Source organism: Puccinia triticina, chromosome 6A (genome assembly GCF_026914185.1).
Source record: "Puccinia triticina chromosome 6A, complete sequence".
Classification (NCBI taxonomy): Eukaryota; Fungi; Basidiomycota; class Pucciniomycetes; order Pucciniales; family Pucciniaceae; genus Puccinia; species Puccinia triticina.
The window spans coordinates 1,607,564-1,621,062 of record NC_070563.1 but is presented as its reverse complement, the minus strand read 5'-3'; the positions used below and the strand labels follow the sequence as shown (position 1 = coordinate 1,621,062).

At 48.6% G+C, this 13,499-nt stretch overlaps 3 protein-coding genes across 3 annotated transcripts; 1 reads left to right on the top strand and 2 right to left on the bottom strand.

Moving 5' to 3' along the window:
- Nucleotides 1-843: 843 nt before the first annotated feature.
- On the top strand, nucleotides 844-2,913 carry PtA15_6A210 (uncharacterized protein; the record flags this gene model as incomplete). The annotated part of the gene is made up of 12 exons (XM_053169892.1): nucleotides 844-921; nucleotides 1,031-1,066; nucleotides 1,160-1,263; nucleotides 1,365-1,463; nucleotides 1,544-1,570; nucleotides 1,641-1,722; nucleotides 1,809-1,978; nucleotides 2,046-2,135; nucleotides 2,208-2,265; nucleotides 2,352-2,525; nucleotides 2,629-2,799; nucleotides 2,878-2,913. 12 exons carry the CDS (start codon nucleotides 844-846, stop codon nucleotides 2,911-2,913), a joined length of 1,125 nt encoding a protein of 374 aa, XP_053021137.1.
- A 1,372-nt stretch (nucleotides 2,914-4,285) lies between these two features.
- Nucleotides 4,286-6,945, bottom strand: PtA15_6A209 (uncharacterized protein; the record flags this gene model as incomplete). Its single annotated transcript, XM_053169890.1, has 6 exons — nucleotides 4,286-4,639; nucleotides 4,751-4,888; nucleotides 4,985-5,176; nucleotides 5,240-5,573; nucleotides 5,651-6,344; nucleotides 6,915-6,945. The coding sequence occupies 6 exons, from the start codon at nucleotides 6,943-6,945 to the stop codon at nucleotides 4,286-4,288; spliced, it is 1,743 nt and encodes a 580-aa protein (XP_053021136.1).
- Nucleotides 6,946-11,579: 4,634 nt separating this feature from the next.
- Nucleotides 11,580-12,588, bottom strand: PtA15_6A208 (uncharacterized protein; the record flags this gene model as incomplete). Its single annotated transcript, XM_053169889.1, has 6 exons — nucleotides 11,580-11,610; nucleotides 11,680-11,739; nucleotides 11,829-11,928; nucleotides 12,146-12,155; nucleotides 12,230-12,311; nucleotides 12,497-12,588. The coding sequence occupies 6 exons, from the start codon at nucleotides 12,586-12,588 to the stop codon at nucleotides 11,580-11,582; spliced, it is 375 nt and encodes a 124-aa protein (XP_053021135.1).
- Between the last annotated feature and the right edge of the window lie 911 nt (nucleotides 12,589-13,499).

The window sequence follows — 13,499 nt, the reverse complement described above, 5'->3', positions numbered from 1 at the left end:
CTCAGAAGCATTCAAACTCGCAAGTTATACTTTGCAAGGCGGGCGCGACCCGAGCTGACCCGAGCTCGTCGGAATGACCGCCATCGATCCACAAGAAGTGAATGCAATAAGACTGGCCCTGAGCTTGAATGCCTTGGATGCATCTTGGTTGTCCTGCCAGGAACTGCAGTGAGACGAAGACTCTGTCGTGGGCTGGACACCCGCTCTTCATCTGAAGGACTGAGCTCAGATGAATCCATAGAAGCAAGATCCCTCCTGCATTTCTGAATGCACCCTTGACTCGGTCTTTCAATGGACCTTTTTCACCCGGCACACGGACATCACACGCTTGCATCTCGTCGAACTGACCGGATCCTGGTGGTATATTTGCATAGTCGAGAGGCATACGTGCAAGAGAACCAGGCCACAGGAACCAGTCCTACCAGACTGAACGAAGCCATTGAGAGTTTTCAATGGACATTCCGAATGGAAAGATTTCGACACAACCTGCCATGACACTGGCAGAGTTACAGAGCCGCCGCTCCTGGATGTGCTGAAATAAAAGGGACGCGTTGTCTCGTCCGGGGAATGGCCATCAACCCCACCCCAAATCCCCTCATCATTCATTTTTGAGTCTTCAGGCTGAACCAAGCTCTTTGACCACGATATATCCTCCTCCACACCTTGCTAACCATTGGGTCGGCGTCTACGCTCGAAGTCGGATTCTTTTTCATCGCCACACCAGAGACCCATCCACGCGCACTTAAGCAAAAGAATTAAACGCCCGAACTTTGAAGCGCTTCTTCTCTTCCGTTCATTCCCCTCGTTCCACTTCTGAATTGAGAAGCATATAAACCTCTTATCATGGCTCAAGCACCGGTCTCAATGGCCAAAGCCCTCGAAGGCCTTACTGGACCTTTCGTGGTCGGAACCGCTGTCAGCGTAAGCATGTGCTTGATAGGGATACTACGGCAAAGAGCACCCGGTTAACAATTTACATATTTACCATTTCGCAACTTCTATCTTCATACCTGCCCGTTGGGCCTCTCAGACATTTCTGTTTGGTGTCACTCTTGCTCAAGTCTACGTGCGTGATCCTCGCTTACGCTTGTCTGCAAGCTAGTGTCCTGATTGGATCCCCCATCAATCTTCCTGCTTTCCTGTATGGACCGTCACGTAGACCTACTTCTCAAACTTCAAAACCGATCGAGCTATCCATCGCTACTCAGTCATCGCCCTATTCGTTCTTGACATCCTTCACACTGCATTCAGTCAAGTCACTCTGTGAGTATTTGTCCAATCATCAGAATATGCAGCCAGTTCAGCTGCGCAGGCTACTAACTTTTCCTCTTCTTTGATTTGATTCACAAAAATAAATTGCTTAGCTGGCAATGGTTTGTTGCCCACTACGGAGATCCTACTGCAGTTATTAAGGCACCGTGGTCGTTTGCTATGAGTCCTGTGATGTGCGGGCTCGCGGCATTGTAAGCAACAAGATGTGTTCCTGTCTGGACCATTTCTCCTAGAACTAACAACACAACCGGATCGTTCTCTTGCCCCTCAGCGCTGTCCAAATCTTCTACGCCCATCGGTAAGCGCCATCAGCGGCTGCAGTAGAAACTAATCATCAAGCAGCGTCTGACGACCTTCGATCTCCCCAGGGTTTACTTGCTCTCCAGTCAACGTATGGTGATTCCTGGATTCATTGCGTTCGGTGCATTATTTCAATTGGTCTGGGCAGCCGTGAGCAACAACATCTGGCCTTGATCGATCTATAGAACCGTAAGACTGATCATTTTTTCTACAACCCTGACACCTATCACATCCAGGGTGCCACCGCCAAGGTTTTCCAGATCCAGTACTTCCAGGGATTTCAAGTCTGGACTTATGGCGTAGCTTGCTGGCTCGGAGGGGCGGCGGTCACTGATTTGCTGATTACGAGTAGTTTGGTTTGGATCCTGCTGAACTCGAAGCGTGGAATCCGCCGAACCAACAACATGTGCGTCTAAAGCTGGTTGGTCGTCACACAAAAATGGGGCTGACTGGGACTCTCTTGTGGCCGACAGCATCGATCGCCTGATTTCTCTTACCATCGAAACTAACGGCCTTACCTTCACCGTCGCGGTTTTGGATTTGATTCTCTTCGCAGCCTTCAAGTAAGCTGTCCATAAAGATCAGCCAAGCAAAGCCCGGTGAACTCATTATGATTCACTTTTGACGACTTACAGGGATGCGTCACACGTCGGGCCCCATTTATGCCTTGTCAAGCTCTACATCAACTCATTCGTGAGTCCAAATCGCAGGCCGGACAACGTTTCAGACGCCAGAACAAGATTACAAGCCAACTGAATACCAACGATTCTTTGTCATAGTTGGTCACCTTGAACTCGAGAGAGAAACTCGCCGAGGAATTCGGTGGCTCTCGAACTATCCACACGTCTGCCCCAAGGAACGGACCAGGAAACACCGACGCCTCCAAGCTCTCGTGCACACTGGCGCCCAGCCACCTTCAGACGGATTCTCTGGCGAATGAAAAGGCCAATGTCGTAAGAGATCCTTCCAACAGCTGACCTGCCTCATGTCCAATCCACAACAGTCAATACAGCAGCATCAGCTAACTGAATAAACCCTTATGATCGTTTCATCTAGATGTTCGACGCGCCAGAAGGTATCCGAGTCTGCACAACTGCCACTCTGAGCGCCAACTTGATGACCAGCGACTCGGAGCTTACCCACACCGGCTACAACGCTGGCTCGATGCGCCCAGACCAATCCAACGGGTTTACCTCTGACATTGTCGGCGGAACCGACCAAAACAAGGTACGCAAATCATGCACCCCCCCGGCCCATCGGACCAGCAAGGATGCTGAAGCCGGCAATCTTCACTCGTCTCGTCAGATCTACAACGACATGAGGGAGAAAAACATGGTCTGATGCTTCCCAGCAGGGCCCGATCAGCGCCGCGGTTTCTTCCTTTCTCCCACCATCTCGTTGATATTTTTTGGACATAGTGAAGAAGTTTATATGTAGTACTATTAAAAATGAAATCTGTACCTTCAGTGTTTTTAGTGGTCGAGCAGCCTTTCTGCCGGCTTGAGTTCTCTGTGCAGCCCAAGAGCAGTGTTCGTAGCCCGAACTTTCCGGACCGTTTTTGTCTGTGCATGGTCTCCGTACCATGTATCCCTTCCACTTCTGCGGAAAGCAGGTCCCACGGAATCTTCCTCTCTGATTTCTGGTGAAGAATGCAGTATCTATCTGGTATTTGTCAAGTTCAGGTTGGGTTGTTGGTTTTGCATGCGGAACAACCTGGACAGCCCGGAGTCCCTGGCAGAAACGGACTGGGTCCCAGCTCTTTCTTTGAGGCCAACGACCTAGGTCTTGCGGGTAGCAAGAGAAGCAATCGAAGCGCCCAGGGAGCCGCAGGCCAAAGATCAAAGGTTCAGCAATGGCCCGTTATTGGCCCTCGCGCATTACTTAGATGCTCTCTCAAGCCCCGCTGATGGGCTGCCATTTAGTGCCAGCCTTGATTCATGCCCGCGATATAACTTCAACAGTTGTCAAAGACAGATTGATTTCTAAGCATCATGACTCTGAAGTGACCAGTCCTTTCCCCACACTTCCCCCAATAGACATCATGCATGGTGGACATCGACACTTCGAACAAAGCCGAGGATTATGCGAAGATTTTTTTTTGTTATTTCATATAAATAAATAAAAAAAATGGACTTGAGGATAGGCCGCACACAAGACACGAAGAAGAAACAAGAGAGCACAACGAAACGAGTGGATTGGGTGGTGGTGTGTAGGTTATGTTGTGGGTGTGGGTTAGGATGGAAGCATCGATGAGGGGTGTTTGTGGATGGTTCAAGATGCTTGGGGGAAAGCTACCAACTGATCAGCTTTCATTCACTCATTTTTTTTTTAAATTTTTAATGATTTTATGGATATGATTGATCTCTATAAAAGGAGGGAAAGAGAGAGATGAGAAAGGGATAAAACGGAAGGCGATTATTAATTGTCCACGCTGGAGAGACGAATCATCAACTGTATCATTCAAGTCATCGAGATCTTCGGAAGAAACTTATAGAAAGAAAAGTAGGAGAGAGAGAGAGAAAAGAGGGGCAGAGCCAGAGCGCTAGTGTTGAGCAGAACTAAAGAGAAACCAAAAGGGAATACTGAAGAGAAGGTAGATTTTTGCAGATGGCTTGAAGTGGTTATAGGTACTACCGAACCAGCTAACTGAGAAGGAGAGAGAAATAAGAATAAATTGAGCAAGTTTGAGACCGTTCTCGATTCAGTCGAGGGATTACTTGGCACCGGCCAACAAAGCCTTGAGGTCCTCGGCATCACGCTTGGCCAATTCGGGGTCGACGCCGAGTTTCTCGATGTTGTTGACGACGAGCTCGCCGAGGAGCTTGGAGGGACACTCGACCAGGAGGTAGAAGGGGATAGCGAATCCGAAGCAGGCGGCGACGAGCAGACACCAGGAGATGCCGAGGACGCCGGCGGCCGACGAGGTCTGGGCGTCGTGTAATCGCAAGGCCATCGTCGGCACGATCGTGAACACGATCGCTGGCGCAAGCAGATAGATCCCCGCCGAGAGCTTCCCGAGCACCCGGAAGACGATGTTCGAGAGGATCAGTTGGCCGATCTCCGACGTCTCCACAATCAACAGCACCACCGTCGCAAAGATCCAGTCCGCAAACGTCAGCTCGCCGTGCGACTGCACGTTGATCTTCGCCATCCCCGAGTTCAGGTTCTCCCGGATGACCGGAACCCATTGGGTGGCTAGCGCTAGCGCTAGTAGTCCCAGTCGCATCCCGATCCGGCTCACCATCGGCATCTTGCGTAGCTTGGCGATGTGGCCATGGGCGGCCATGTCGGCAATAAGCAGCCCCGTGATCGGCAACTGCGGAGAAACAAAAACCCTCCCCCCGGGATCAGTTTCCGATCTGGATTGGTATGCACTGCCCTCTCCCCCAAAAGTCTAAAAACAAAAACTCACAGCGAAGTAGTTCAAACTGGTCCAGCTGAAAGCCATGAGGATGCCGTAGACCCAGTATCGGTTCGAGGGCAAGTTGCCGAGCATGAAGTGGGTGACATAGACCGCATAGCTGGACTGGAACAGCCATGGGACCGTCCACAAGTTGGCACCGAAGGCTTTTCCGGCGATCGTATCGACCTCGAAGTAGGTGAACTAAATCGAGCGATGTGTGTGTGAGTTGCTGATGAAGAGAGGAGGGGGTGAGTGGGGACTGACCAGGTCGAAGAAGAGGGTCATGAAGCCTGCGAAGCGGTCGATGTTGGCCCAGTAGGGCTCGGTCATCCCGGCGTTGTTGCAGTTGCGAGTGGCGCGGCCGTCGCCCCCAGAGGCAAGGCCCCACTGGAGCGCGGCGACCGCCAGGACCGGGAGCAGGAAGCGGAAGGGCCTGATGAGCATGGCTCGGGTCAGACGGGGCCACGAGATCAGAGGCTTGTTCGGGTCCTGGTTCTTCATCAGCAGCTTGGCGTGCGGCGTCGGGGCGTCCCAGAGCGGGGCAATCAGACATCGGCCGGAGAGCAACAACATCATCGAGACGCCGAGGTTGGTAGATCTGTTTTTTGTTTTTTGTGTGAGATAGGTGTTAGTGTGCAATGATCGGAGTAAGAGAGAGAAAGAAAGAGAACGGACCGGAAGATGTAGAGGGGCGAGCCTCGTTGGAGAGGCTTGTAGTCGTTCTCCGTCAGCACGGCATCGAAGAGGGTGCCGTTCATGACGATGAGGGCGGCAAAGAACTTGAGGCCGTCAAGGTAGCCGAGGCGTTTCTTCTTGACATGGCGGTCGTCGATGCCGGAGTCGCCGATAGCGGCGCCGGTCCAGGCGCGATGGATCTTAGCGAGGGGGGAGTGGTGGACGATCTCGCGGCGGGCGATGAAGGAGGAGGGCCTGGAGGAGGAGAGGTTGAGCTCGGGGGAGGCCGAGGTGGGTGCCTGTTGGTAGAGGTTGCTTTGGTGGTGGTGGGGGTCGTTGATGGGCGAGGCAGACTTCTCGAGCGACTGGGCTGACGGGGTGTGTGGGGTGGATCCGGAGAGGGTCTGGGGCTCAGTTGAGAGCGTTGGGGAGGAGTCGAGGTAGGTGGGGTTGCTGAGTGGATGGGGCTGGTAGTGGTGGTGCATGCTGTTGCTGTTGTAGGGCCGGTTGGCTGGTGGCTGCTGGTACTGTTGTTGCTGGTGTGGGTAGTGCTGCTGCTGGTACTGTTCAGGGTGGGGTGGTTGGCGGTGGGTGGTGCGGTTGTTGAGGTGGTTTGGGTTTGGGTTTGGGTTTAGTGGGGAAGTGTAGCGAGGCAAGGGGGAGGATGCGGAGTCATACTCGCTCGGGGCTGGTGCTTGCGAGTCCGATGGGTGGGGGGGGCGGGGGGGAGGGGGGTAGTTGGCAGTGTTGTTCATGGCTGATGGTTTTTTCTGGGCAGGCTGGGTGCTCAGGGGGGGAGGAAGAAGAAGAAGGATGTTGCGGATGGGGATGGCCTGGGAGTGGGGCACCGAAGGAGGGGCGTATTTAAGGAGAAGCCACTCCTCCCATATCCGATCCGACCCCCTATCAGAGTATCAGTCACACTCGCGAAATTCATCATAGCCTCACATCAGCACCACCAATCTATCTGTCCATGAAGATCCCCACCCTCTGGCTCCACCAGCACAATATGTGTTTCCCACGGGCCATCTCGCCCATCGATGACCAAGCACCATTGCTAAGACTCCAGCGGGCCCTGATTTACTCCCTCGCACTGAACAGCACAGCCATCGGAGGACGACCACTATGTAAATATCACCAGTCCCGAGTAAAGATGAGGTGAAACTTAAGCCCTCACCGGAGCACCTCCCTCCAGAACCTAAAACCAGTTTTCCCGTCACAGGCTAAATTAAACACCCCTCTATATGCAAATCTGGTGTAGGACCATGTGAATCTGGTTCCAGGAAGCCAGCCATGATGGTGGTTCTGCCCTGAAAAAGAAAAGATATCTGGCAACTGCATCTTGTTACCAAACTTCATTCCCATCATAAAATCATCTTTCTTCAGCTGCGTGATTCATAGCTGTCTGCCACTGCTGTACACTGCAAGACTTCCCTTTGACTCTCTAGGGGGCTACAGAACCATAGGGAGGTCTTCCACTTGCAGCATGATTGACTGGGTTGAAGTTTATATCCTAGATGCACACATCCAATTCCACATTGGCTGATCTCAGCCAATTTATTGTTGGCCAATCTCAGCCAGTTCATCATTGCTTTACATATAATTATCATGTCCCAACCAATGAGATACAATTCCAAGCTGCCTTGGTTGAGTACATACCAGTTCAATGGGGATAACCTCAACCCAGCTAATTATACTGGCAGTGTTCATGAGCTAGTGGTATTTATTGGAGAGCTCAGAGCTATCATCATCTTGCCCACATGTTTATTTGGAAATCCCTCATATTTTTGGTGTTATGCCCACCCACTTGTTGTTTCTTCAAGACCTAACCATGTACCTGGCTCCCATAGGCGGGTACCCTTTCACAGGGAGATTACCTGCCAGAATGTGGCATTTGTAGGTCTGGGTGTGCCAATTTGGGAAAATTTTCACTGTGTACCTGGTGGTGATACCTGCATTTCAGGTGGATAGTTGTGCCACATTCCTAATATTCCGGTAAATATCAATATTGTGAGGCATGCACATACTATTCAGTTCTGTTTGTTGAATTCATTAGTACTCCCATGCCCATCCACCATGAAACTTTCAGGAACTAGCTGGGATGTCTTTACTTTTGTGGGTGGTGTTCTGTTTGGGTGTTGTGTGTTTTTGTAAGGTCTGTGCATGTTCCACATGTGAGGAGAGGAGAAAATCCTCCCATGACAGGTTGCTCCCAGAGTCCAAGCACAAGCCCACACTTGGAAGATGGGATGGCACGGGAATTTGTGATCAAGGAAATAACCATCATAGTTCTGAGATTTTTCTGAGTTCCTGAGTCTGGCGGAGTCTGTTCCACCCCATATCTTCATTCCAATCCTCAACAACAAACCCAACCCACCGCCAAGTATCCAATCTCAATGTTCCTCTTGAAATCCAAACCCAGCATAGCTTTATTTTTGATCCTCTCCAAACTCATCACCTGCACCACAACCAAGAGCAGCCTAAACAGCATAAATTCCCCTCAACCAACTGCCTCCACCCAGGGAAGAAGGAGTCCCATAGCAGGTATGGGTGTCCCAAATTTGTGAAAAACACCACAGGGGCACAGACAAAGTATGGGTACCTGGGTCAACTTGATGATTTGTGCACATGTGTTGGTAAAGCTTACAGGCATCCAATTTTCATTTGGGTTGATTAATAGATGAACCACACTTGCAGTGGGTGCACTATAATTTTTGGCACAGCATTTTCTTATTTTTGAAGGCCAAGGAGAAATGTTGGGGCTCCTATTGTTTGCTCACAGAGGCTCAAAAGGCCATTGAGGAGGATGAAAGACAAACTTTTGGCTACACAGGAAATGAAAGAAAAGATGAAAAATAATGTGATTTTCAGCTAATTTCCAACTTGTATATTATTCTTTATTTCTTTTGAAAAAAAAAGTGGGGGGGGGGGGGGGGGGAATGGGAGGGGATGTGGAGGGTGTTGTGAAGAATGACTTTAGAAGAAGACATTGAAAGATAATTTTATTTTTAGTCAATGGAGCTGCTGTCCACCAGGCACCTTGATAGTTGCACACCCAAACATGAGCCTGGAGGTGATTGTGGTTGGCAGTCCTGAATGAACATCCACTAAATTTCTCCGGAGGGCTTTCATCATGTGATGAGGGTGTTAATGGAGTTGATTGTTGAGAGAGGATGCAAAGTGCACCAGTGGACGGGTGATCTGCATCCAAGGTGAACCTCAGGTGAGGGTGCCTGGTCTGTCACTCATTTTAACCTCACACCAAAAACTATAGCACAACCACTGTTTGGGGAGTTATTCCAATGGTGTATCCAGAGGTAATTGCCTGGTATTTGGGATTTTGCACCTGGGGAGATCTGTTCCCACTCTGCAGAGAGTGCTGTATGGGAGGTTTTTTCTGTAACTGGGTTAGAGGTTTGGTGAGTATATATTGAGTAGGCATGAATAAGACTTGAGGTCACCAGGAGATCTCAGCGGGGAATCATCCTGAGATAAACAAAACTCCCACAGAACACATCCAAACTCATCTAGAATTCATCCAGAACACATCCAGGTTATAGGCCTTTCATGGATCAATGATCAGTGTGTATTCTTCATCAAGACACAAAAGGCCCAGCCAGTAAGATTTTCACCCTAATGTATGTGAATACATTAGGGTGATAATTGGTGGCTTGACAACAATTTTTTACCTATCATGTGGCTGTGAAAGGCCCATCCTGTTACAATGTAACCTTAATGTATGCGCGCACATCAGTATGTCAATTGGCAAAATCCCAAAAAATTCTACATGCGCATGGGAATTTCAAAAACAAAACAAAGGCAAAATAAACAGATGTTCTGTGTGAAGGGGACAAGATATCTGGTAGAACTCTCCTGGCTCCAAAAATCAAACTTGACTGAACTCACACTTTCACCCTATTGACATAAATATTCCAAAATTTGTTTGCACAATCAAATTAAACTTGAATTTCTGAGAAAATGGGTTTGACCCATGTTATTGCAACAGTTCCAAATTCCAAGATCCCAAAATCCATGATAGATATCAAGTTGACTTTTACTTTAATTTTGTACATCAGGGCCAATAATATGAAAAAGTGAGAAACCAATTGTTTCAGAGAAATGTAATTTGGGAATGCAAATTTTTCTTTACTATCCTTAAAAATTAATTGAACCAAAGCAATTGATAAGTTGGATGTGGGTAACACACCATTTCACTATATTTCTTCCTACATTTGTACCTATAAAACAAACAAGCTCTGCAGAAAATTGTGTTAACTACCAAATTAATTCTGACTCACTTGTGGAATTGCCTCTCATCCACTTCAGAATCAGTTGTGCTGTTTTTCCCAATCCACATCTGACTGAAATCTGACCAAAACTCACATAGAATTTAGCTCTGTCACTCCCCAGAGAGTGGTATCAGATCTCCCCTGGTGTTGGCATCAGCCTTTTTCAAAACTTGGTGGGCCAAATTTCATTTGCCAACTTTGTATATTCACATCACACCAAAATGAATGGCTTTTGTGACCAGAGGGACTTGTATGGTATCAGTGATTTAGGACTGAGAGCAAAGGCCAAAAACACTGATTTTGACAAATGTTTCCATAGCTCCTTCACCTCCAAGGATTCCAAAAATCTTTTTGCATCAGATGAAATATCAACATTCTGTCTAATTTTTGATGCATCAATATCATCATAAGTCCTCCTGCCTCACTCACGATGACCCATCAAAGATGGTGGATGGCAAAAGCCAACCCGGAGACTGTTGAGACAGCATTTTTAGTGCAAATCCATACACTTGCTTGAAGGGAAAAAAATGACAGGTATCCAGGACTCGCTACTCTGACAGATCTGAGAATGTCAAAAAGCTGCAGGATGCTTGGGGGAACATGCATTTTTGACTTTCCACTCCAAATCCCAATGCAAAACAGTATCCATTTTCAGTTCTAGCCAGCATTAGGTTTTTTGTGTTTACATTCCTGCATCTCAATTTTGGGAAGAAGAAAAATACACCAGAAGGTGGCTGGGGATAGCCACGCTTCTGATGAGTCTTAGTGTAAATGTACGGGGTGATTACAAAAAGACAGCAAGGACCTTAGCACAAAAAGGCAAGGATTTTGGGCACAACTCTCATGCCAAAATCACCTGTAAGGCATAAGTCCCTCCCAGAGGAAGGCCTTTGGCCTCCCTTGGGAGGGACTTAGTTAAGTTAGCATCCATTGCAGACTTCAGGCCTGTATAACCCAAATTGAGCCAAGTCCCTCAATCAGAGGCATGCAAGCACTGTTGTGGGGCAACCCTCCAAAGGAGGGACTGACGTCCAACTTCACAAAACAGTAGGCAGCAGAAGTGTGCTTGCAACCTTTTTTCATGTTTTTCTCTCTAGGAGCTTCACACACATACTTGAGGCCAAGTGAGCTTCCCCAAATGATGCACAAGAAGCATGCTAACTTACCTAAGGCCCTCTATTGGAGGGGGGACGCCGTCAGCGCTGGCGCGCCTCAGAAGGCGGGAGTCGGGGACTTATCTAAGTTCGTGTATAACCCTGTAGGTTGGGTGGCATACAGAAATATGGTTCTTAGGAAACAAATTCTGGGGCGACAAGGATTGTACCATTGGATCACTGGTGCAATGTCATGTCCATCCACCGCTTCGCTGATCCATACCGCCTTACTTAGTCTGCGGGGCAAGTGGGGAGCAGAGTGCCACCGACCACAGGAGGGATTGACGACTAATGTGAGGGTGCTTGTCTGAGGGATCTGGTAATTGTTTTGCATTCTACGTGTGAGGTTGCGAGTGTAGATGGATGCACTTGCATCTTGTTTTTCTTGCTATCGAATCAGATTTTGAAGAGGGGCACTCGAACAAAGAAGCGAGGGAGAAACAAGATACAAGAAAACCCCGCTTGAACCTGCGGGCCAGGCAGAGATTAACCCATCTTTCCGGCGGGTGCAGGGTTCCTAGGGATCGTGAAAAAAGACTGTCAGACGTGAAGTAGGATGGGCGGCGTGGGTGTTTAGCAAACTCACATTCTACGTTTTCCACCGTGAGGAGTGGTGATGGCAAATCGGTTGTTGTAACAAGCACGTCTGCGGCGCGCGGGGAAAGAAAAGTGCAACATGAAGATCTGAGTAAACAGATCGATAATGTCGACCGCTGAGATTGGACCGGAGCTTACTTCTTTGCTCGACCTTGAAGTTTCTTCTTTGTCCTTTCTTGTTTAGCGACTTTGGGACATTGTGATCTGACCTTACCGGCACGAGCCAGGGAACCGTGGACTGGGAGATGCAGATTCAGGTGATGGGGAAAGAGGCGGAAGAGACAGGTTAACGTTCGGTCTTGTTTCATGAAGAGTTGCGTCCGGAGCCCATCAGGTGTTATGAGAACCACGGAATGACGGCGAAGAGGTCTAGGTGGTTCAGGAGAAGCCTAGATCCCGATGGGTGAAGAGTGGTATGGATCTGTTGAAGAGTGCGATCCAAGAGTGGTACTAACCTTTACCCATCTAGAGGGAGGACAGCGATTAGTTAGTTGACCGAACAATGCCGAATGCAGTGAGATGGGTGAACGAGTGCTTACCTTGCTGAGATCGTGTCGAGTTTCGGTGTTGAGGGTGCGTGCGTGCTGGCCGGGGTCGCGGGGGCTGATGGCGAGTGCGCATCTACCGGTCGGGCAGGACGCAGTACCGGTTGTTAGGTTTCGCACTGGCGAGACCGCTCTACATTAGGTTTCCGCTAGAGCACTCCGCTGCGCAAAGGAGCCCCTCTGCGCAGCGATGCGCCAGCCACAAGCGGGCCTTGCCGGCGGCTGACGTTTAGCCACATTTCAATGTGAGAACCGACGTACTGGAGCCAACCTCCCCGACACCGCCCCAAATTGTGGGTGTGCTTCGGTTGATGCGGGAGGTCTCGGCAGCCGCAGTATGTGTGACCTACCATGATGGTGGTAGATCCATTTTTGCATTTCTTCATTCTCTTTTATTTTTGAAAGGTCTCTGGGGCAGGACCGCAGGAGCTGAGGGGGAGGCTGGCTGAGGCTTGATATTTTCTCTCCAGCCATTTTCCATTTCTGTTTGAGCCCAATTTTTGACCTTGTGAATTCCTCCAATGTCACATCATTAGCCCTACAGAATCAAGTTTTTCTTGCAAAAAACCTAGTAGGACTGTGCAGTGCGCGCAGTTCCAAACACTTCACGCACTGCGGGTGAAGGAGGCACATTTTTCAAGTTTTTTTTTGAGGAATCAATAGAAAGGCCTTTGATTGTCCTCTGTGAATTTTTTGGGAGCTTTTTTTGAAGCTTTCTTGTATGCTGAAAAAACCATATTTAAGGAACAAGTACAGTGGCCTGGGTCATCTAATGTTTTTGGCACTGCATTTTTCATTGCAGAAGCTCAGGCAACAGACCTGAAGTCATGGAATTGGCTAAAGAGGTGGAAAATGAGTACCCAAGAATGATTATGACAGAAAAAAGATGGAAGTGAAAAATATGAAAAGTGGGAAAATTTTACAATTTTGTGCAAATTTCTCAGAATCTTTATTATTGCTCAAATCAAGGAGAGAAAATTACAGAGCACAGTATGGCATATGACAGGAATGATAAAAAATGAAAAAACTGAGACCATTTTCAATGATTTTTGTTGGATCAAATAAATCTGGTCAAATTAGTGTTGATTTGGCCTGCAGGTGCCAACTTCTATTTCAAATGGGTGGATACCTCATTCACCCAAAAGATAATTGAAAATGGTCTCATTTTCATTTTTTATCATTCCTGTCACATGCCATACTGTGCTCTGTAATTTTTTCTCCTTGATTTGAGCAATAATAAAGATTCTGAGAAATTTGCGCAAAA